The sequence below is a fragment of the Strix aluco genome, chromosome 26 (assembly GCF_031877795.1).
Source record: "Strix aluco isolate bStrAlu1 chromosome 26, bStrAlu1.hap1, whole genome shotgun sequence".
NCBI lineage: Eukaryota > Metazoa > Chordata > Aves > Strigiformes > Strigidae > Strix > Strix aluco.
The window spans coordinates 8,165,763-8,190,620 of NC_133956.1; the positions used below are offsets into that span (position 1 = coordinate 8,165,763).

General features: G+C 46.0%; 1 protein-coding gene across 3 annotated transcripts; it reads left to right on the forward strand.

Annotated features, from left to right (window-relative positions):
- Window positions 1-7,398: 7,398 nt before the first annotated feature.
- On the forward strand, window positions 7,399-24,035 carry HTR1D (5-hydroxytryptamine receptor 1D). 3 transcript variants are annotated; one of them, XM_074850713.1, is made up of 6 exons: window positions 7,475-7,509; window positions 16,856-16,978; window positions 17,748-17,790; window positions 19,106-19,159; window positions 20,904-21,103; window positions 21,320-24,035. In XM_074850713.1, exon 6 carries the CDS (start codon window positions 22,181-22,183, stop codon window positions 23,315-23,317), a length of 1,137 nt encoding a protein of 378 aa, XP_074706814.1. In that variant the 5' UTR covers window positions 7,475-7,509; window positions 16,856-16,978; window positions 17,748-17,790; window positions 19,106-19,159; window positions 20,904-21,103; window positions 21,320-22,180; the 3' UTR covers window positions 23,318-24,035. The 3 variants fall into 3 exon arrangements, with proteins under 3 accessions (XP_074706815.1, XP_074706814.1, XP_074706813.1); XM_074850712.1 differs by having other exon boundaries at window positions 20,938-21,103; XM_074850714.1 differs by lacking the exon at window positions 16,856-16,978 and having other exon boundaries at window positions 7,399-7,509; window positions 20,938-21,103.
- The last annotated feature ends 823 nt before the right edge of the window (window positions 24,036-24,858 follow it).

Below are 24,858 nucleotides of genomic sequence, written 5' to 3' on the forward strand. Positions count from 1 at the left end.
TTCAAAAATCTCATGAGATTTTGGAAAAAATGTATTTTTTCCAAATGTACGGAATGGAAATTATTTTAGGATTTTTTTTCCTACATTATTTTTCAGATATGGTTTCTAATTTGTAATTACCTATAAATTTGCAAATTATGAGGAATTACTCATCGTACATTCCGTCTTTCTCCTGACTAAAACCACCAAGGCCAGATTCTTCTGGGTGAATCATAAACCAGAAGATCACAGATCTTCCATTCCCAGGTTGAGCCTTCTTTTTTTCTACTCCACTTTCGTGCCACTGAAACAATTAAATACGTAACTTTGAAACATGCATTAAAGACATCATCACTTGATTTGTTCTCCTGCATTATTCCTCGGTACCTGTTTTGTCTCCTTTCTCTGTCTATGTACATAGAACTGCCACCTTGCTGGCCGCTTGCCCACTGTGCTGTTGGAGGAATTCCCTCTCCTGGTATGTGCCAGTGGGGCCACTGGGATTACTGGTAGCTTGCCATCATGGGAACTGCTTCCACAGGGAGGCAATGCTTCTCTCCTCTTTTTCATCCCCTGCTATCATGGCGGATGGCAGTCTTTGAATCTACCTCTTTATGAACCTCCATCCTCAGAGACTTTCAGACCTCAGCTGGGTGAGGCCTTTAATAACCTCATCTAGAGCTTTCAGGCTGGTCCAGCTTTGAGCAGGAGGTTGGACTAGAGACCTCCAGGGATCCCTTCCAGTTACTCTGCGATTCAGCTTGTGGTTCCTTATGCAGGGGCTATTTCAGAGCCTCTGACATTGATGAAAACATCAGCAGAGCTGAGATACCACCCCCACAGAGGACATCTCCGCTGTTTGCCCACGTGCCCTGTCACGTCGCCTGGCACACAGTATCGCGTGCTCAGCTCTTTATCGGAGAGCGATGGAACATGCACTTCTGATGGACTGCTTTTTCTCACAGCTTTGAATTCTTGAATTTCTCTTAGCAAAATACATTGTTAGGGACATGATAGGAGTTGACAGGGACAAGTGATTTTGTAAGTAAAATCAAAGTGTATTGTGCTTAAGTATTCAGTATTTTCTCTTGCTCTTCTCTTCACACACTTAATTTCATAATAGCCTGTAAGGCAAAGGGAAGGATGGCAAATAACAGACACAGATCTATCACTTTTAATCAAGAATACAAATATTTAGTCAATAGCATTCACATTAATGAACACCTGGGGCAGATGGACATTTCCTCCACAGAGAATTTGCCACAGCGTCAGAGCTGAATGTCAGCCCAAAATCCAAGATTCTTGGCTGTTGTATGCACAGATCACTGTCAAAAGAAATAAATGTTGACTCAGCCTGTTTATAGCCCTTTCCTTTCCATGCTGTGACTGATGATTGCTTTATGTGGACTGAGCCCAGACCCAGCCAGTAATGGATACGGCAATAACCAGACTGTGCGGACATGCTCTGGGCTCTGGGTACTCCTCTGAGTCAGTTCTCAACAGCTCTTCCAGAGCGAAACCCGCTGGATGCCACATGCAATTTCTGTCCCACTGAACGTGGAGTGCAGAGGATGTGCTGCTCTGTTCCTGGATGGGTTTTACCTAAGGAGGAACAGTAGTTGCAATTACAGCTGGTGTCAGTTTTCATTTTAAAACGTATCAGTTCAGTGAATGATGAGTGCTTTGTCTTTGATTCCTGGCCAGCTGCTGCCTTGACCTTTGGCAGCCAGAAGGCCAGTGCCTGAGTCCTGTTAGCCTGGAAACAGGAACCTGTGTACCTTGGGAGTTCAGTAAGGACACCAAGACCTGGCAGTCCATCTTCCCCACAGCAGTATGAGGGCTAGGAAACCTGGGGAAGGCTCCCGGGATACATGACTGCAGGACAGCCCTGCTGTAGGCAACTACCATGCAAAGTGAAAATGCTGTGTCCTACTGATGTGCTGATAATTATGACATCTCCCTAAAGAATGAAATAAAGTGTACTTCGCAAAACCTATTTTTACATGAAGCTGTTTTTTCTGACATCAGATGGACTGAGTCTCTTTACTAGGTCTGTGACAAGGTGAGCGCCAGAGCTCCTGGTTCAAGTTCACACTATTTAGAATATTTTACAATTTTTTAATATCCATTTTTCAAGTGTGAACATGAGAGCACGGACCCTCAGCCAGATGTGTTTTACAGAACTTGGCATGTATCATTTTGCTCCCGGGACATCAGCCACAGGACAAACAGAAAAGCTTATGTGAATCTCACTAGATGGCCAGGATCAAAATGAACAGTTCTTCATTTACAGTGTGACATGTGTGTCTTCATTTTAGCCAGTACTGAGAGCTTCGAGGTGGGTTGTCTTTGCCTCGGAAGAATCAACTGGCAGAGGCAGTTATTGGAAATCACAAGAGAGGGACCCTGTCTGGGAGCTCGCTCATGAATCTGCTCTCATGTCATGAATCATTCAAAGCTGTTGCTATGCCAAGCAGTGCTACTGCTCTTCTTCCTCTGACTGCAGTGCTGCAGTTTATCACAAGGCTGGTTACAGATAAGGATACCTGCAGCACGCCTGCAAGTCCAGATATCTGCTTCCATCGCTCAACGAGTGGTGATCTGCACCATTCCGTCCTCACGACACTCTAACTGACACTTCTCAGAGCTGTAATGAATTCACATCTTTGATTGTTTTATTCCTTTATAACAAGTGGAAATTTTCCAGTGAGACAGTGTGACGAGCAGGAGCTGCCACTCTCCTTAGTGTCTAGTTGGAATTTCCCTTGTTGCAGCTTGTGTCTGTCGTCCTTTCACTGTGCACAGCTGAGAAGAGTCTGGCTTCACCTTCTCCATAACCCCATTAGTTAGCTGAAGACTGCAGCTAGATCCCCCTTTCACTTATCTTTTCCAAGATGAACAAGCCCAGCCTCTCCTCAAGCAACGTGCTCCAGCGCCCCGATTGCCTTAGTGCCCTCCAGTGGGTTGTCTCCATCCCTGATGCCGGTACCATATACTCCATCCAGAAAAAAGCTTCTCTAAATCAGTGGAAGAACAGTGCTGACAGAGACTTCCTCTCCCCTGAGGAAGGAAATCACTGTTTACCTGTAACAGAATTAATTTTTTATGTGTAAATAAGGCTTGTGACCTCGTGGAGCTTCAGTGAGTAAATACAACTTCTTGCAGCTGCCTTCCTCAGCCATCTTCTGAATCAGTCAGAAATTTTAAAGAGGTCCAAGAAACTATTTGGGGAAGGCAGCTGCAGAGCAGTTCCAGGCTCTGGTACAAGTTACCTTAGCAATTATAAGATAGGTTTTGTATTTTGGTACTGTACCAATTCCTGAGCATTTCTCTGCTTGATAAAGAGTGAGGACAGCGAGGAGCCTCAGGAGAAGGAAGAATCGATTGGGCTCTGGGCTATAGTCCTTTAGAAGATTGAGAATAAAAGCTTTGTAAAGCCAAAATACACCTTCTGTAGAGAAGCGGTGTCTGAAGAGTTCTCCATATGCCAGCGTCTGTGAGGTTTGGAATGTGACAAAAACGTGGAATTCAGAGGAAAATGACTCATGCAGGAAAAGTAAGTACTGTAAGTTTCCTCCTTTTTTGGAATGTCCGGATCTTTAATTCTGTTTTCAGTGTTAAAAGTGAGGTGACATCAAATACCAAAGAGCAGAGATAATTTCTGAACCGAAAGGAGGGACCTCACTTGATGCATCTGTCTTCCTTAGCCAAAATAAATTTCTTTGGCAAGAAGTCAGGACATTTTGTTGACTCGGAAGAGATGGTTGGTTAATCACAAGGGTAAATCTCAAGGAAGGACACCACTGAACACAGAAGAAATAGATATGAATTAGCAATGGGTAAAATTAGGCTGAAAATTAGGAGCGTCCTATGTATTAGTCTTCTGACCATAGTTTAACAGGGGGCAAAAGCAGTTTTGAGGTACTTATTGTAGTTCTCAGGATGACGTCAGCACCCCCCATCTTTCTCTAGTCTGGGCTTGGCAAGATTTACAGAGGAAAAAAGCACTACCTCTGTCCACATAAGCAATGGATCTGACTGTGCTGCATTCACGGGGGGGCCCCACTGATGAGGGAGAAGGTATTTTTGCTTGGACATCATCCAGGCCGTAGCCATTTTCATGGAATTTCCCTTCTCCTGAGGAGGATGAATTCAGGTGGCAGTTTTCCTGCTGTTCAGAATTCACTGGAATTGCTCTGTCCGCTGACCCGCCCACCCGCTGGGCGATGGGACCATGACAGCTTCCAGCTCTTGGAGAGCTTCGACTAGGGCAGCAAGAAAATCTCATAGATTTTGTCTCAATTTGTGTGAGTGGTGCTGGTGTTCAGTGTAACACAGCAGTCTCTAAGCAAACCAGGAACAGCTTCGTTTGTGTATATGCAGAGCGCAGCAGAGCTCTTTATTACCAATTGCCACCCCTCCTGTCAGCTCAAACAAGTGAAAACACTCCCCTAGCATGTCTGGAAAAGTTAAATAATTAATCATCATCTCACTTCCCTGGGGAGTCACAGTAGTCACAGTAGGGGAAGCAACATCACTCTAACATATTTGTTTGGTCTTGAGCTAGATAGACCAGAGCAGGGCTCAGAACCAAAGATCCTGGGCTCACTCCTAAGACCGGACAGCAAATACTCTCCTACCCTTGGGAAGGAAAGCATCTGTTTTGTCTTTGATTGCCTTCCAGCTACACCAAGGAAGGAAACTGTTTCCCACGCTGTGAAAATCTCAAGTTCTCAGCCTTTCTTCTGCAGCAAGGGAATAAAAACCTGACCCCTTTGAAATCAAACTTAACCTCTTAGAGCAATCGGCAGCCTAGCCAGTACTGGTGAGGCATTCACTTGAGATTCTGAAGAATGAGGTTTAATTCTCCTTGTACATGTCTGTGACCTTTATCCCCTCCCAGTGTCCCAGGGACCCAAGGCTCAGCTGCATCATAACTTTGGCTCAGACTGCTGAGGAAATTATTAAGCTGTGAGAAACAGCAGTGAGAAATTCAGCAGAGTCATGCGTGATAGGAAACCAACTTAGAGAGGTAGGACTGCTGAGATGGGCTCAGTTTGAAAAGTGGAATCAGCTTTGTGAAAGCCAAATAAATGGATGCAAGGAAGAAACTCACTATGAGCTGTGTGTGAAGCCCAGATCTTCTGCGAAGGACCTGCCTCAGACAGCACCAAGTGGTTGCAAATGTACCTGAGCTACAGCTGACGTACAGCTACAACTGCTCCAACACGGGAGTCTGAGGCTGAGCATCACCACCACACTTCTTGTGACTCTGTCAACCTTGCCAACGCAACTGGATTTTTTTCCTAGTTTTAAATTGAAGAACAGAGTCATTTCAAAGGCTCCTTTATCTGTAGATCTGCCTGTCTTGCTGGTGCATGTTCATACTGTCTCTGGGCATGTGCACAAATTATCTCTGTGCACCCACCCCACCCCCCCCCACCCCCCACCCCCCCAAAAGATAACATATCTCAAAAAAATAATAGTTGCATTATTTTTCTAAGCAGGACATTCAACACAGGATATTAAATACAATACTAATTTTGACCTTATAAAGCGTGAGTGAAATGAGCCATAGCTGTTATTAGGCAAGAAAGTCTCTGGATGATCAAAGTCAGAAGGAGAAGAAAAATTTATTTTTTCTTGTTTTTAAATATCTGAAGATCAGTTTGCACCTCATAATACTCTCTGGATTTCCCAGTCAGCTTAAGGAAAGCCACCAGACACTTCCTTCTTCTGCGTGGAATTAATGTTTCTGAAAAATACCTAACACCTGTGAAGCCCTGGCATGGGAGAACAACAGCTTTACAGCAAATGTTTTTCCTGTGCTCTGAGGAATCTGGTCTCAGCCTACGGCCTGCGCGTTCCCCGCTCCTGCTGGGGGACTGGCGGGACAGCCGGGGCTGGCCAGGGCTGGCCGCAGACCTCAGACTTGTGCTCTCTGTTGCAAAGCTCTACAAGATTCCCTGAAGTATCTCTTGCCCTGAGGGTGGAATTTATTCCTCAGTTGGAGCCAACCTCTTTCCTTGCACATTGTATCACACCAAACACATTTCCACCCACGAAACAACACCCACATTGTTTGGAAGGAAAATAAACTGAGAGGCCTCTTCTCTAGACTTTCGAAGAAAATCTATTGTAGCTACACTTGTCTTATTCTGTCTCTAGGAAATTCTGGAGGCTCTAGAGATTCACATGTCCTCTCCCAGCCTGGAAGTGAAAGGATGCTGCAGGGAATTATTATTTTTTGTGTAAGACTCACACCTTGGTGGAGCAGTTTAAAAAGCCCCCATTTTCCCCTCATTATTAAGTGAGGCTGTAGCTTTGTGACCTACACAATACTCAGCTCCTTTGGTTTCAAAAACATGTTCTAAGTCCTAAATGGCAATGGAGAATAGCTGAAATGCTGCTGCTCCTGGGAGTAGCCAGCTGTTTGAGGTGTTGGAACTTGGGACAAAACCCTCTGAAATATTTGGAGAGAGCATGAAATTTCTTCCGAGGCTGACCTCAGGGCAGACCCAGGCGCAGCCACAAATGAGTTTCAGCCCATCACACAGAGAACGACGTGGCGCAGCCGGCAGAGCCTGGCTATCAGTGGTCCTAAGTGTTCAGAAATCAGGAGATTATCTGGTTTTTGAAAATAATCCAACGTGTAAATTAGCTGCCAGAGGGGAATGGAGACAGCTGGTTGGCAATGGCTAATTAAAAATCTATGTAAGGCTAAATGATACCGCAGAGGGGCTGTGACTTCAGCATTGCTCCTTCAAGACCTTGGCTCTAGTTGAGTCGCTTTTATATAAATGTTTTGTCCAGTGTGCACAGTGACTGCTTCTCCGAAAAAACAGCTTTTGTTTCTCATTAGCGACTAAAACCAGTTAAAACCCACTAAGTGCCCCTCTCAGAAGAGCCGGAATTGACGCTGCGGCTCTCCCGGGTTTGGGTCGGTGCTGCCGGGGGGCCAAGAGCCCCGGCTCGGCGGTGGCCCGGTGCGGGGGTCCCTGCCGCTGCCCGGTGGAGCCCATCCTGCCCAGCTCAGCCCCCCCTTGGCCAGGGCTGGTGCCTGCGGTGCCTTTCAGGGCATCCCCGTTCTCTCCACATCGCCCGAAATAACGCGAGGGGCTGCGGCCCCGCCGGCTGCCGGAGCGATGTCTCCCGGCACCGGGGACAAGGCCCGGGCTGGCGGAGCGGGGTCCGGTGCCGGGATCACCCCGGAGGAGGGTGCGAGCCCCCTCCCCACCCCCGGCGCTCCCCCGGCAGGCGGCGGCGGGCGCGTCCCGGGCGCGGGGGCCCCTCGCCCCGACCCAGCCCGACGGGCTCAGCCCCGGCCCGGCCCCCGCGGCTGAGCGAGACGCTGCCGCCGCCGCCGCCGCGCCCGAGGAGCGGCCGGGCCCCGCGGGGGAGCGGAGCGGCGCGGAGCGGAGCGGGACGCGCGGCGGCGGCGGCGCAGCCGAGCCCAGCCGGGGCCGCCGGTATTTAGGGCGGGCGCTGGCAGAGCCGGGCGGGAGCGGGACGGCGGCGACGGGACGGCCGGTGAGTGGGGGCCGCCGGGGCGAGGCCGGGGGGTGCCGGGCGCTGCCTCCGCGCCGACGGGGCGGGCTCCCGCCGCCGCTTGGCCCGGCCGGGCGGGGGGGGCGCCCGCGGGGTCCCGGCGGAAGTTTGTGCCGCCGCCCCGCCGGGGGGGGAAGGGGCGCTCGGGTCCTGCCCCGCCGGTCGCCCCGACGCTGCGGCCGAGGCCGAGCCCGCGCCCCGGCGGCTCCGGGCACAGGCTGGTCGCCGCCCCGGGACCCGCCGCCGGAGGCCGGTGCCAGCGCGGGGAGCGGGGCGGGGGGCGGGAGGTGGAGGCCGGGGCCTGCGGTGGCATCGCCCCGGCCCGCTGGCGCCGGTGGATGTGGCGAGCAAAGCTCCCTCGTGGGCATCGCCCTCCCGAGCCCTGGCTGAGCGCGGGGAGCCGGGTCCCAGCGGCGCCGGACACGGGCGTTTCTCGTGCGCGTTCGTCTGAAGGGGGAGGCTTTGCTGGCCCAGGGAATTCAGGGGTTTAAATGGCTATTGCAGGTCTCTTCCCCAGGTGGTATTGGCTAAATGAAGAGACCACTTTAAAGGTGTAAATGTATGTGGATTGCTCTGGGGAAAGCTTTGGGTGACCACGGCTCTGCAATTTGTCTTGTGGTTGTCCCAGCATCATCCCGAAGCATCCTGGTTTGTGTGCCACAGTGACCCCGCTGCCTGGCTTCTTCCTCACTCCTGCTTCAGTTATGATGGTGACCAAATGTCACCTCCCTTTAGGTGCTCACACAAAGCCAGGAGCCTCCACTGTAATGTTGTACTCCTGAAGCCCTCACCCTTCCGTGCTTATGTACCTGCTGGGGTGAATGCCAGGATTTCCAGGGCAAAGCACACCGTTCTCTCGCTTGTAGCCGATGCGCTGCCATCATGTCATGTGTGGCAGCAAATGACGAATGTGAAACACGTTGGGGATGAGCTTTCATCCTGCAGCAAAGAGCAGGAGCCACTCAAGGACAAGGACTGCCAGCATTGCCCCGAGATCATGAGGTGGTCCTGGTGTTTCCAGGATACTGTTGGGCAGCAATGTGTGAGACTTGAACAAGGACTTCAAGGAGAATAACGTTTCCCCAGAGGACAAAGACAGTCCCTTTCCCAGTTGTGAGCCTGATGTAAACCCCAAGGAAGAAACTTCCTTCACATAACTAAGTGGACAACGGACCTCAGAGTGGTGGGAATAGCTTGCCAGTAATTGTAACTTCCTCATCACAGGAACTTCTGTCGAAGGAGTGTTAAACAGATTATTCCAGGAAGCAGTGGCTGAGATCTGTGAGGTTTCTCAAGACAAATTTGCTTTTGTTCTTCCCAAAGTTAAGGTGGCATCATAGCGAAGGATTCAGGCTGTACATCATGCATGCTTCTCAAATATTAAAATGACAAATATAAAAAAAATTGTCAATCCATTTTTTTTCATGTTGCTTGTAACATTTTCAGGTTTTCCCATTTACCCCCAGATGCTGATGGTCTCAGACCACCATCCTCACCAGTCATCACTCATCCATTTTTCCTGAAATCACAGATTGTTCTGTCTCCTTTGCAGCTGATGGTCACTCCCTATGGGCTGGGAGGAGATAAAAATTGAGCATGTGTAATGCAGACATGTGTGAGTAAATGGCAGAGAATAAGGAAATGGAAAAAAATCCCAAACCTTCTCTGTGGTGTGAACAATGCTGGTTTGCAGCTTTCTCAGAAATCTGGGAAGAATATTTCTTAAATTGAGACATATCAAAATGCAGGAAGATGTGAGGGGCCTGGCTCTTTCAGTGTCTAACACACAGTAAGTGTGATGGCTGTGCATTGTCCTCACCTAAATGCAGAACAAAATCCAGTGGCAAAGATCACTCTCTTCTGGCATGTACGCAGCAAGGCGATGCAGTCGTCTTGGAGCCGTTTGCCTAGCTAGAGTTGTCCTACATACAGCTCTGAGAGGAACCATCCTGATATAAAAAGTTAGCATAAAAAATTGACTGATTTTTCCTCTGCCTTTTGAGTAAAGATCCCTTTCTGCCCCCTTGGCGATGCACTCAGATGCATGTAATGAGAGACATCCTTCGGAGTGCACACAAGTTTGTAATCCCCCCTCCGTGATCCCCAGAGCTGCAGTGCAGGACTCGTCTGAGATGTTCCTTCTGTCCGTCCTGCCAGTTCCCAACCTGCCCATTACCAACCCTATATGAGCACAGAAACGTTGTGCAGAGGAGAATTTAGAAATTTCACCATCTCTGACCTCACTGAAATCGAGGTGGCTAGGGGAGTTTATTCTAAACCAGGGAAAAAATAAGCAGCATCATTGCCATAATCACTGTAGTCAGAGCAATAACTGTTCAGCTTATTTGCCCAGTTTCTATAGCTGGAGAGCTCTTAACAGGTCATATATGGGGATGCTACTTCATAGCGCCTTACAAATGTTCAGGAATAAAAGGAAAAAGCATTGTGTCTCAGGGGATCTTATGTCTGTATCCTAGAAAGTGAGTAAGAAGGCAGAGGAGTATAACAAAGTTCAGAGTGCAGCGAGAGAGGGGGGTAGAGAATTAGTAGGGAGCAACACTCAGAAAGCCAGGGGGTTGTGAAGAACGCTGCTGGGCTTGATGCAGTAGTCTATCAAGAGAACATTTTGGTCCAGTGCTCCTACCTGGCACAGTCATGGGGAGTTCCTTCCTCCTGCTCATGCTCTGAAATGGTGGAGGCTGGGGGCTCTGGTGCCCCACTGACACCCAGTGACAGTTGTTATAAGCAGCTGTGTCATTCCTCACCAGTCTGTGCTTGAAGGCAATGAAAATTGTCTTAATTCCTCTGCCCGTGTAGAGCACCACAGTACCACAATGCTGAGTCCTGAGCCAGTTCCAGATCTGAGCTGTGATGTTATGTTCTACAAAGCTTGCACTGTCTTGGGTTTTTGTTCATTTTGAATTGGCTAAGTTTACACTGTATTTCAGTCGAAAAAAACTCCTGTCTTTTGTACCATTTTACACAGGGTAGACTCGTCTAATTCATTTTGCTTCCCCAGTGCTGAATTGGTTATTGGAAATCACATTCCAGAAAGATTGTTTGACCTGTCCTTAAAGGCTTCTGGGATGGAGATGTCACAGTGTCCCCAAGCGATACTTTGCGAGGTTCACTACCCTTACCATCTGCAAGGTTTTCCTAATGGCTCATTCTTCCTCGATGCAGTTAAATCCCTCTCCTTTCAGTGATATTAGTCACAGCCATGGGGAACGGATTGTTCCTTCCTGTTCCGCAGCAGGCTTTCATGCATATAAAGGCTGTTGAACATCTCCCTCAGCTGTGTCCTTTTTAGCCCAGACATCGCTGTTCATTCAGTTTATTCCCATACATTCACTTTTCAGATGATTCTCACCGCTTTCCTCTGATCTCTTTCTGTGTGGTCGGTATCTTCTTGGGAACTGTGCCCGAAGCTGAACACAGGGCTCCCATTTGGCCTTGTCCAAGGTAAATGGAACAAGATCTGTTTGAGGTCTTATTCCTACTTCCACCCTGCCAGCGTCTTGGCCATTTTGCCAAGGTGCAATATCACTGACACTGCTGACAGCGCATGTTGGTCCTACATGGTGCAAAGCTTTTACCTCGCTGGTTACTCTCCATCACACAATAGGGAAGCTGCTCGTTTCTACCTGAACTAAATTCCTTGAACATGTTCTTAAACTCGAGTTTTAACCTTCTTTATCCTGTTCCCTAGTATGCTGAAACCCCTCCGGTGTCATTTTACTGGATGAAGCATGCCATCCACTTCATCACCCAAACCATTACTGAAACCACTGGGCCTCCTTGTTCCCATCACAGTAGAATTGCTGCGTGTTTCATTCTGGATGTGTGTAGATTAAACCCCTGTGTGCTCTCTGACACATCTGGCTGCCACCTCGAGGTCATTCAAGCAAAAGTTGTTCCCAGTTTCTTCCTGAAACGTCTCCAGGACAGAGGGTAAGGTGAAGCAGGGTGGGTGAGTGCTTCTTCCAGGAAGTGTAAGACCATGTTTCTGCAAATGTGCATTTTGAATTTATTTAGCAGGTGAGGAAGTGCTGCATGACAGGCCAATGTGCTTGAAGCTACCTCATTCTCTATGTTGGCGATAAGGGGGTATGCTCATTTAACCGAAGGTCTGTAGTTGGGCAGATCAATTCTACCATCATAGCTTGTATTTTTAAGGCTTGACTGTTTAAGTGCAAGTATTAGCATATCAACCAATGCTTTACAAATCCCTCTACAGACAAAGCTGTAGGACACTTTTCAGAAAATATGTAATTCTTACTGACTTCTGGACTGGGGGAAAGGTCAGGCAAGGAAAAATGGCTAAAGTGTAAAAGTGAGACTTGGTGGCCTTGGGAAATTCTAGTGGACCACTGTGCTCAGAGGGGAAGTCTCATGGGAATGGCTGAGCACACTGAAACCAAGTTAAATAAAGCATCAATGGGTGATCTGCAGAGCACAGTGCAGTGCTGAACTGAGCAAGAATAGTTTGGATGAGACCTGCAAGAACTCTTCCCTCTCTGGATCTCTTTCCAGCATTTATCATTAGAGATTCCAGCTGATTTTGAAAGTGTCAGGGTTTGAGCACTGTGGACTTCTTTGAATGCACTGGGCTTTTCCAGAGCCCTCAGTATGAGCCTAATTCCCATTGCTCCATTGAATGAAAGCTAACATTTTGTTGACTTAAAAATAAAGGAATTAGAACATCATTAAACACTTGGAAGAGTCCCTGAGTCTGAAAGCAGTCTAGAGGCACTCTGTAGGAAGCTGTAACAGTGATTCCCCATCCTTTTCTAAACAGGCTCCAGTACTTTGGGGCAGGTACTCCGGCCACCCCTGGCCAATCTCCCATCCCTGCTCCAGCTCTCCTGCTGTCCAGCACTGCCTCCAGACTCCAGCAAGGCTGCTGGGTTCGAGTTGGGCTTTTAAGTGCCAGAGTCACTGCAGGCTTCCTTTGCGGGTAACGGAGAGAAATGGGCACCACCTAAACCAGGCTTCTAGGACAGGAGGGGAAAGTAATTTCCATAGAGGGAGCCTGAGATGATTAACTACTCTTCAAATGTCAGACGTGCCAGGTCAGGCCTTCTGCATCAGTTAGACCATCCAGATCAGAGTCAGTGTCACTCTGGTTGTCCCAGATCCCACCCCGCAGGCACCTGGACACAGTCTGCACTACAATCTCACACCGCACTGTATTTCATTGGCCCTTACAATTCCACTTACTGTATGACATCGAATAATAATGGGAGAGGAAATATGAGAAAGAAAAAGTTTATTGGAGATTCTGCATTGTGCATGTTTGTCATCAGAAACTTTATGGCTGAGGGAGTCTAAGCAATGCCAGAGCTAAGTGCTCTAGCCCCTGCTTCCTCCAGAGAAATTACTGATACCATACTGTAGGGTGTATTTTTGCAGTGTAGTATTTGCCAGCATCACTGCCCACTAAATCCCAACCTTTCTCTTTGGTAAGTAATACTTAGTTATAAGGTGTAACAGAAGTTGTAACTTGGTAGTTAGCAATGGGTTGGATAGCTAATACATGTTGGCTATCTATAAGGGCAAGAGAGAAAAAATATCAATACTTAGTTGAAAGCTGAGCAAAAATAGAAGGTGGGGAGAAGGGAGAGAAGGTGTTAAATATTGCCAATATTTGCTTGTCAGTTATCACAATTGCTTGTTTAAAATGGGAAATGTTTTGTATACAATTTCATGTAGAGTACTGTTCTCTATATCAAAGAAACAAAGTGGGCATATCTGTTTTGAAAGAGTCACGGTAATCCTAGCATTAGAGATTTAGTGGTGCTGCATGAGCCACGCTGGAGTGAACATCGGCGGTGTCATGTATGCTCCTCTAGAAACATGAACTCTTTTGTACCAGCTCCCCTTACAGTCAGTGAAGAGAGATGCTCAGCCTGAAGGGCTCAGCTGCCTGTCAGGGCTCACCAGCTCTGACTGAGTTTTAGATGTCTGAGTGGACTGTGATGAATCCTGCCTTAACTTTCTTATTTTGTGATAGGGGGCAAGGAGAGGAATGTTGAAAACAGTGCTCATATTACTGATTTTATAACCAGTGGAAAATGTTATATCCGTAGCAAACAGAAGTCATACATCAGTATAGATCTAACGTAATAAAGCAAATAAAACACTTTTTTCTAATAAAAAGCTTAGAAAATGTACAGTTCATTGTATTATGACCAACACAATGCAGTGTTATTGATCAACAGTTAATCTATACTTATGGTATTTGAGGTTTGTAATTTCCCTGCATTGGCTGGACAACTCATTAAGTGCAACAGCCCACTGACTTCAGAAATACCGGTGAAGACATCTCGGGGCAAAGGTCAGGAGGGTGCAAACTAGCTATGACTGGAGTATTAGAGCTCTGCTTCTTGAAATATGTTCCAGTACTAAAAAGTTGTTTGGTGATGATGCGAAGTACACCTGAGATCTCAAAAGCATCTTGAATAATCAGAATAACCAGTCTGGCCGGTAACAGTGGCCTTGCTACTCCCTAAACACATGAGAAATTCAGGTGCAAACTCATGGTCTTATTGATTCAGCTCAGAGTCTGAAGAATTTTTAATCGTTTATTCTCCTAACACAGGTGTCTGCAAAAATCAGGAATCAGGATCCTGTGTAGAATGTCAGGGTCAAATCAGTAAGTGAAAACCCCTCCCCAGATGCACAGAGGTGTGAGCAGGGCTGGGGATGTGTCCGGATGCACACGCCTACACTGGCCGGTGCCTGCAGTGCCTGGGACGAGGGTGGTGGGAATTCACCTCCAGCAGGGCCCTGAGCTGTCAGCCCCGAGCACACAGCCCTGGCTCCAGCCCGTGGCAGAGGGAGGGCAGGCTGAGACTGCCAGCAGTACCTGTTTCCTCCTGCCAGCAAACGCAGTTCTGCGCTCTGCAAAGCTGAGCCTTGCTCAGTCCTCCTCGGCTGGAGCATGGGACGGTGGAGGAGCTGGAGCAGAGGTGTAGGACCCGACGCTCTGCCACGCACACCAGTGGGTGAGAGCAGAGGAGCAAGTAAAGACCTGGCCGCAGGTGCTGCGTGGCTTTCCTGGGCCTTGAGGGTTGCTGCTTCCTGCAGGTGCTCTTGGCTTCTCCCCAAACCCATGGCGTCCCCCCAGCTCGCCATCCTCGCAGAAGACAAATGAGCCCTTGCAGTTGTGCTCATCCCTCTCTCCCAACAGGGACACTTCTGTAGATTCCCCGTGGTTTGCTCTGAGTTCAGCTTGTGTAGCCAATGTTGGAATCATCTCCTCATCACGTGAGGACACTTGCTTCTATATATGTGACTCTGCTTTGCGGTCAGGTGCTGACTGTAAGTTCCAATGGCACCTTAGTTCAGGCATATGCACAGCAAGTACCAAGCTCCCATTACGGTTCTTAAACTAAACACCCCCCCCCCCCCCCATAATTTTTATTCTTTTTTTGTGATGGCAACGTGACAGTCTTTTCAGTACATAGTGCAGCCTGATCCTACTTTATTGTGCAAGGCACATGCATATTTTATTTCCTGTCAGGTTTATTCTGTTTTATTTATAGCTTTTGCAAAATGTTATGTATTTCAGGCAGCTTAATCCAAAGCTCGGAAACTGGTTAGGACTATGGTTACTTTTGCAGCATATCCAGTACTTTATACTGATGCATACAAACCTACTAGCATTACATTTTACAGATTTTACCAATTTTTTGATTTTTCCACAGACTGTACCTTCTCTGTGGATCTCATTGCTTTCAGTGCAACCCACTATTGCATTGTCTTGTTTTTCTCCCAGGAGCTGCATCCTGGCTTGATTATGATCTACAGACTGGCGAATTCCTCTAGCTTATTCTAAATGTGTCTCATGATGTTTGAACAGGGTTCTCGTCTCCAGATTGGACTCCGCAGTTACTCTTATGCTGCATGCTTGAGTCAATTGTCCCAAATATGCAAGAACTTATTAAAAAATTTCCCCCTTTTTTGAGTTCTATGAAATGTATCTTTCAAAGGTGTGATTCCTGTTAGTGCCATCTGGTGTTTGTCAGCTCACACAGGGAGTAGCTTCATTACTGGTCAGGGTTTCAGCATGATAGAATATACCTGCTTTATTTAGGCGAGATAGCAGTTTCTACATTCAAATGAAAAATTAGAATCAGTTACAAAAAGATGGGAGAGCAAATGGGTTTTCAGTAGTTGGCTGAAATTTAGCTCTGTTCTCAGCCCTCCCTTTGCAATTCCCCTGGTTGTTACCCAGCTACAAGGGGACAGAATGAATTCCCTAAGTCCTCAAACTCCAGTGTGAATGTAAAGGAAACATTCAACTTACTAAAAGGCATTTCATCTTGTTCTTCTGTTTTCCTGTTCTATTCGGTGAAAGAGCAAATTCTGTATTTTCATTTCAACGTACTCATTTTTGTGTGCCCCATTTACCTCACTTCAGCACAGATCTGCAGGGCTGCACCGAAGCGTTCTCCTTGCAGCTGAGCATTGTCAGAAACTGTTGTCAGCTGCACCATAAAATTGCTGTCAGCAAGAATCATCACCCTGTTCTCCAGAGATGGTAGCTGTGCTCCAGAAGGGACAGAAAGGTGTCATGACTTCGTTTACACGCTGGCCTGAGTGTCCCCGGCAGCCCTGGGGTGTCTCGGTGCAGGGCGCAGCTCCGCACCCGCAGAGCCCACAGGATGGCACCCTGGCCTAAGGCAGCTCCTGCTGCCGCTTTACCTGCCTTGGCACAGTTCTGGGCTTGGTTTCTCCTCCAACTTAACCAGGCTAGAGACCCTCCCCTGCTGCCTCGCCCTTGCTGCGTTAGTTTAACTGCAGAGCTGGAACGCAAAGCATCTTTTCCAAAGAAGTACTGGTTCTAAGTAAGGACCCAGAAGTGTGAAGCAGTCCCAGTGCTTATCACCAACAGCTAAAGCGTGTTCTCTTTTCACATTGAATACGTGCCTCGCTTCATCTTCCAGACCTGAACTGAGCTTTCTGCTAAGTGAAACAGCACTGCACTGCCTCAAATTGTCTCTCCATTGAAATACTCTTTCCTGTGATTAAATTATTTTTCATTCATTTTGATGAATGAAAAAGAATGTCTCCAATCTCTCCAGGGTATCAAGACATTATTCACATCTCACCTCCTGGACTTTCCTAGGAAGGTGTGGACACAGGAGCTGACCCGGCCAGCCCCGATCACACCTGGGGTGCAGGAGAGAGGCCGTGGCAGAGTCCTGGGCTCTTCTCGTCCTGCAGCTTAGAGCTGGTCGCTCTCCACTGGCTACAGAAGAGGCTCTGGTGGCTGTGCTCTTTGCTGTGGTTGTAGCATCACTGTCAAATATCTTCACTCCAGGGTCACTCTGTGCCTCGGTTTCTCATCATCCTCACTGCACGGGTCTACGTTTGCCCCATCCTCCCTCGACATCCAAACCCGCGCACCGCTCTGGGGACAGTGGCGTGGATAAACCGAGGACAGGTTTGGCCTCCTCCTTTCCTCTCTGCTGTTCCCGACTGCTCTTGCAGGAAGCCTTGCCTGCGAGCACCCAGCACAGCCCTGCGGTTTGCCCCGAGCTGAGCACTGTGTGTCACACATGCTGTGCGCTGAAAACCTCGCTCTGGTAGACTGTGACATCACCTTCAATTTATTTCAGGCACTTTGAACTGCAAAAATACCCACAGCCCATGGCCAAGGGCACCAGGTGAAGCCCAAGAAGAGACAGGCCAAGGGCACTGCTGATGCAGCCAACTCGCCTGAGGGGATTTCCACCTTGAGAAGTGTGGGTGAAAACCCGACCATGTCCTGCCTGCTGGGGGGCCAGAGGCATCAGCAGGCTGCTGCCTTCAGCACTGTAAACATAACTTCAGGCACCACAGCTGTGGCCTGCAGTTCCCCAGACTGTAAATTGCACATACTGAAGTCGACAATAATATCTAGAGGTGATAACATCATGGGGTTCTACCCAGTACTCCTCCTGTTCCGGAGATCATGCAAACCCCGCCTGGGCAACACGTCCCCGGGGAGGCTGCTCGCAGCTGAGCATGCCGGGTGGCCTCTTCCTCCTCCTGGGCTCCCAGTGTTCCAGGATGGGTATGCCTGTGCATCTGCGTTCTGTTTTCCTTAATATGTAACTATATATATGACCTTGTACCTGATGTGATTTAATGACTGTTTGAGATTTAATGTTATTTTTCTTCAGTGTGTGTAGTTTAAGCAAATGATTTTTTTTTTTTCTTTTTTTCAACAGGAAAATCATTTACCTCTATTCAGGAATTTTTCTTGAGTAAAAGGTAACTTAATTGAAAAATTATTGGGAAGGCATTCATTTTAGCTAGATGGTAACTAAGATTCATTACATCCTTATATACTAATTCTAACTGGAGTCCCATTACTAATTTTTTTTTATTATGTCAATGGTAGTGGTCACCAACTCACACAGTAACAGTGTCTGGAACCGGCATCGCAGGGAAGTACATTCAGAGAGACTTTTAAAAGTAGATTGAGTCCCTGATTCCTAAACACATATGTAAGCATGTAACTGTGTGTTTTCCATAGTCCATTGAATGTAATGGTTATTTATAGTATATGAAATTATATCATTGCAAGAGAGGAGCTATAGATTTTAAGAACCATTTGTGACCATCCTGTCTGACGTCGTGCACATCCTGAAGCAGAGCGCTGCCTGCAGGTTTTGTTCACGGAGCCCAAGAGCTTCTAACCAAGCTGAAGTGGCTCACAGTTCTGGTTAGATACTACATTGTGTTTAGTTTTTTTAAATTATGCACATATATTTTACAGTTCCATATATTATACTGCATAGTGACACCTTACTGCTTGTAAGGGAAGGATTATTTTGACTATTTATTCTGCGTAAGTATATAGCCCCTGGTGATAATTTAGCACATGGGGAATATATGTTAATGTCAGCACAGGATAAAGCTCTAAACAGGGAACAAAAATTCTGTTAGGCCCACACACTCTCATAATTTGTTTTATTCTGAAAACAATGAGCAATACTGACTAGCTGCCTTGCACGACTGTTGATACATCTCTGATAGACGCCGCCCTGCCAGTCAGAATGGATCACAGCTGCTCAGCGTGCTGTATGTATTTCATGGTGAAAGACACAGAATCAAAAGACTTTGTATGTATTCACAAGTGCAGGATTTTATTAAACTTAATATATGCTACTTAAGGTTTTGAGGACCCCAGCAGAAATCCTACAAGATACGTCTGTCGTGGGGTTCAGAAACCTGACCTGGAGTTACTTTTGAAAATGACTTTCAGTCATGGTAGCCTTATTTGTAGGGCAGGAAACAGCCAATGCACTCTTTCTGAGCACATGATAAACACCTGACTTGGAGCATTTTTGTAAAAAAATGGTTCTTTTCCTTTGGTGATCACATCAGAGGAAAGCATCATTTATATATAAAAATATATAAAAATTAATTCAGTTGACTCATTGTTTGGTTTCAGTAAGACTTTCTCCCAGTGTCAGGCTGTCCTGTTTACTGCTATGTTGAAGATTAATAACTTATTTGAACTCTAGACTAGTTCATTTCACTGCAAATACCATGTTTCACATCAGATTTTTTTTTTCCACAGTGACTGACAGCTGTTGGAAGCAACAGGACTACTAATGGGCTTGTTCGTATACAGGTGGGTGCGTGATGTGCACTTTGTTTTATTTCACATTGCTGGAATTGTTCTAGTGCTGAGCAATGGCCGATACTTGCAACATATGGGAAAGGCTCAATGTGACTTTTCTCAGTAACTGAAATCAAGACTGGACTTGGCTTCAGTTTTTAAGTAATACAGTCATTGTCTTTAATATTGCTAATCAGTCTGTCTGGTGGTTTTGGTTTAGATTTTCGCCTGCGTGGAATGTGTGATCAGCTCAGTGTTCAGGTAAAGAGATTTCTTAGACTCTAAAGGTGACAGCTCTGAAGTGAGCTATTACTGAGTCAGAGAGTTAAAGGGATGGGAAGGGGATGGGAAAACCCTGGAGAAGATAAAGGAAATTTCTCATGGATAAACTAGATTAACTTTAGCATCCCTGTTCACAAAAGAGATTTTGGAGGATGTTTACAAGTGGAACCTTTGTTTCTGGCCAAAGTGAACAACAAATCTTCACTATCAGACAGTGCTCAGCTAAAGAGTTTGATGCAACACAAGATCCAAAGCACAGCGGGGTCAGCAGGGGCTGTCAGTCAACCTCTACTTAAAACTCCCTTTGCACTTGCCAACTGCAAGCCGCTGTGATACCAATTTCCAAAGGGATCTGTGCAACTGCCTATCCATAAGCCTGCTGTCTGTACCTAGCCAGTTTGCAGAAATTATAATAAACAGTATCACTGTACACATAGTACAGTGATAAGTTCTGCATCACAAATCTGTTGAAGTAATTAAGAAAAGCTGATGAGTATATGGATTGGGTGAAGTCCAACTGATATAATTACTAGGGCTCTCAACAGACTTTTGACAAGGCCCTTTGTCAGAGACTCTTAAAGAAGGTAAATAAAGAAGGCTCATACTACCCAACGTATTAAGTGATCTGGAAAGTACATGAATAGCGGGGTGATGACATCTGCTGATGAAACAAAGCTCTTCAGGGTAATAAAGACAAGGACTGACTGTGCAGAGTTGCAAAGAACCTTAGTTAAAAAGTGGGGGAAGGAATACAATACGGACAGATGCAAAAAGTGATCAAATAGGAAAAAATGCTGACGTTACCATTCATGGCTTCAGAATTATATTAATTGGGACTGTGCTGTGGAAATGTCAGATCAGGGCTATGTAATGATTAAAAAAGCAAAGTAAATCTCAGGAATTATTAGGAAAGAAATTGAGAAGAGAACAGAAAATACCATTATGCTGCAGTATAAACCTATGGTGTATCCACATCCTCAGCACTGTTTGTGGTTCTGGTCCCTCTGTCTCAAAAAGAATGTATCAGAGTTGGGAAAGCATCAGAAAAAGGCCACAGGGTTGAGCTGAATGTGTGGGTCGTTGTCGGAGACAGGTGACTGGATCTGATGGCCTTCGGTCACTATGGCCATTCTTATCTTCAAAAATTCTTGTAAGTTGAACCTTTGCTCAGTGTCACAAAAATAGTCATTAGGAAGAGAGGTTAGCCTTTCTGGAAAAATAAAATCAAGAAAGTAATAGTCTAGTGTGAAATACAAGATTCTTCTAGGTTGCCTTACTGGAAAAATACACCTCAAAAGAAAAAGCATCTCTAAAAATGAGTTTGACTCACAGGTGATGAATGTTCATAAAAAAATCAAACATGCAAAACTGAAAAGTGTTGTTTCTTGTGTTAGGATTCAGGAGCTCAAGAGAGGCTGTTTGACACCAAAGTGTTAGTGTTTCACCTAGAATATACAATGCTCTTGCTCCACAGATTCCTAACCAAATGACTCTCGGTTCTGTGTCAGATGGCATGAAACTGTACCAGTTTTTCCTTGGTGGTTGGGAGGAGGCTGGCCTGGTGACTATCTTCTTGGAGAAGTTTGGCGTCTCTCTTAGCCCTCACAGCATGCTTCAAAGCCATTCATGACCCGTATTCAGGATCCCTTTCAAGAAAACTTGGGCTGGCATAATGTAAGTGACATTCTGGTACTCGTGGGTGGATCCGAGTGAAAGGTCTCAAGAAAATCTCTCTTAGGATGTTTTATTCAGGTTTGTAAAGATTTCAGGTTACACTAAGTGAATCTAAAGAAATGCATGGAAAGCCTGTAGATTGTGTACTGTGATACCTCAACTTCCACAACTCTTGTATCACCATTCTGGACTAAAACATGCGCTTTCTTTTTCCAGATCCCTGAACCAGTCTATACTTCCTCTCTTGAGGGAATCACCACTCCCTAAGTCGTGACAATCATTCACCATGTGCACGATCAGGAACGTCTCAGTACTTGGAACGTGCTGTGAGCTTCAGCACCCGTGCATTGAATTCTGGTGCCCAACACCTGACTTCAGCATTTGAAGGCTGAATGTTGAATCGAAAACCTGAATGGTCTGGAGGAATAAATGAAAGGAGAGCTCTGCGCTTTTCAAAAAGAGGTCTTGATTTACAACTCTGGCAGAAATTATGTTTACAGAAGGAATCCAGACAGTGTTGGTTTATATCTTGGGCACTCTACTAATAAAGTGTCCCTTATAAATATCAAAAACATGACATTCAGCTATTAGAGAGGAAGGGAAAATACTCTTGAGGACAGCTTTGTCCCAGGCACTGGGGCATCAATTACATGCCCAGATGTTTCTTTTTAGGCCTCTCACTCTTCAGTATTGATTTATGCAGCTTTGCAAGAGATTAGTTCAGAAAGGAGGTGTGAATAAAAGATAATAAAGAATGATTTAGTCATCCACAAGAGGAAAATGTAAAACACCTAAATTCCCACCACTTACAGTACTGCTTGTATTGCCATACACCAGAATCGTGTCTGGATGATTATGTTAACATTTTGCTTTAACAATGAAGTCATTGATGTGATGGAAGATCTAGCTTAGGAGAATACCTCATCTACTGTGTAAGCTGAAGTTTTCAACAAGTTAATATTTCTTCAGTGTTGGACTCTAGTTTGAAAAGTTCTATTTCAGCAAAAAAGTAAGCATCTTTCTTCATTGTCCCAGAAAGATTACACTGGAAAGTGAAAAGTGAAATCAGAGCAGAGGATGACTCAGTATAACCATTCAGCAGAGCTCTCTCTCCAGAGCTCAGCAAATAGGTCATTAAATTTCACTGAAACACCACTGGCTTTGGATGAAAGGACCCTACTAGGGCTGAAGATTTCACTGTCAGTCCTTCTGTCTGTTATAACTTTGGCAACAATCCTTGCAAACGTTTTTGTTGTTATTACAATTTTTCTGACTAGAAAGCTCCACACACCTGCGAATTACCTCATTGGCTCCTTGGCAGTGACTGATCTTTTGGTGTCTGTCCTAGTAATGCCCATCAGTATTGCTTACACTGTCACCCACACATGGGCCTTCGGCCAAGTGTTGTGTGATATCTGGTTATCCTCAGACATCACGTGCTGCACAGCCTCAATCCTACACCTCTGTGTTATTGCACTGGACAGATACTGGGCTATCACAGACGCTTTGGAATATGCCAAACGCCGGACTGCTGGCCGAGCAGCACTCATGATTGCCGTGGTCTGGATGATATCTATTAGTATTTCTGTGCCACCATTTTTCTGGAGGCAAGTGAAAGCTCATGAAGAAATTGCAAAGTGTACTGTCAACACAGATCAAATTTCCTACACAATTTATTCCACTTGTGGAGCTTTCTACATCCCAACTGTGCTCCTCCTGATATTATATGGTAGAATTTATGCAGCAGCTCGATCCAGGATTCTGAAGCCACCCTCATTATACGGGAAACGTTTTACTACTGCACATCTGATTACCGGCTCTGCTGGGTCTTCCCTCTGCTCCATTAATGCTAGCCTTCAAGAGGGGCATTCCCATTCAGGGGGATCCCCAATATTTATCAATCATGTTAAAATAAAACTTGCAGACAGTGTCCTGGAAAGGAAAAGAATTTCTGCTGCAAGAGAAAGAAAAGCCACCAAAACTTTAGGCATTATTCTGGGAGCTTTCATTTTCTGCTGGCTGCCTTTTTTTGTCATGTCCCTAGTCCTGCCGATCTGCCAAGATGCTTGTTGGTTTCATCCCATCCTGCTGGACTTTTTCACATGGTTAGGTTACTTAAACTCATTGATCAATCCAGTCATTTACACAGCTTTTAATGAAGAATTTAAACAGGCTTTCCAAAAACTAATACATTTCAAAAAGTGTTTGTCTTGAGCCTCTCCTGTTGTGTTACTGACCCCTGTGCAATCCTGCAGCCTACCTGGAAACTTCCTGTGCTTTTATTCCCAAGTATGGAGTGGTAATTGCCATCTCCGCTGCTACCCTGTGCTGTGCATGTAACTGGGGACTTCTTGCCAATTTGGTACTTTCTGTCTGGAATTCTATATCCCATAACAGAACTTGTCTGTGGTCTCTACAGTGATCATTTGTGTATGTAAGATCAACACATGAAGCTTTGTAACGAGTGAAGGAGTATGAACCAGTGAGATGAGTTTGTATGCTGAGATGACACGTATTACGCAACTCTGTCATGCCTTTGTAACTGATGGGAGGAAAATGAGGGCCTATTTGCAGCACATCAGTATTTCTGCTGTATATTATTAACAATTTATGTAGGCTGCGAAAGTTTCTGGAGAACAGGATCTGATGTCTACATTTTCTATGGCATGTATTCTATCCTTTTGAAATTGATAAAACCTCTAACGTCTTCAGAAGTTGTGTGACACAGCCTGACCATTAGCAGCAGGGCACAGAAGACATAGTGCATATGTGAGTTCTGTGGATGTTTCACGAATACTGCCTTTGAAGCTATGCTTTTGGTGAACCGTAGAAAGACGACAATTTATCTGAAATAACTTTTACACATTTTATCATTAATAGACTAGCCAGTGCAGAAATACTACCAAATAAAGAGCATGAAAATTATTGAAAATACCTTGATCTTACATTTCTGTTATTTAATTTTTTTCATGCACAAACTGAAATAGGAAAATATGTTTAGTGCCAGTGTGGAATGTCTGGGACCTCAAAAAAGACCCAGAAGGTTCACTCCTTGGTGAAAGAAATGGGGAGTTAGCAATGAAGTGACATATCATGGAAAACTTTCTCAGTAGTTAAGGTTGTTGAGGTGGATGTGACATCACTGTCTCTGAAAGTCTTTAAGAACTGGTCAGACAAACATCTGTCAGAGATCACAATGTCAGAACCCTCCCTCTGGGGCTGTGGACAGTGGAGCAGGTCCCCCCTAACCTGCACTTCTCTGTCTCTGGGATTATTTCCCCCGTTTGGCAAGGTGGGAAGCTGGCACATGGAGGTCTTGGTTGAAGTCTCAGACAGGACAGTACACCAAGTGGTGTCACCCAAATTTCATTCAACTTTTAGTCTCTGGGCATTTTACAGCAGAAGGGTCATGTTCATACTGCATGTGAACAGCATGCATTGCTTTGGAAGAGTTATCCCATCATCCTTCTGACTGCCCTGCCATCTCTCAGCCTGCCCAAATTCATCTCCACCACCCACTGCTGTGGCCATCCCAACACACTCCACCACAGCCCAGGTCCACCACAGCTCTTCAGCCTCTCCTTTGCATTTGCTGCAGTCATGCAGCTTCTTCCTGTTCCTGGTGCCTCTGCTGAGGACTGGACCATGAAGTAATGCCCTAGGACCACCCACACGCTGCAGAATCAGGCAGAGCCGTTGTGTAGGTCACAGAATTGTAGTCCTCCCACAATACACACCGAGGGCAATTAAGACTG

Bases quoted from the DNA above. Each gene is read 5' to 3' on its own strand.
- HTR1D (XM_074850714.1), top strand. From the start codon at position 22,181: ATGACTCAGTATAACCATTCAGCAGAGCTCTCTCTCCAGAGCTCAGCA.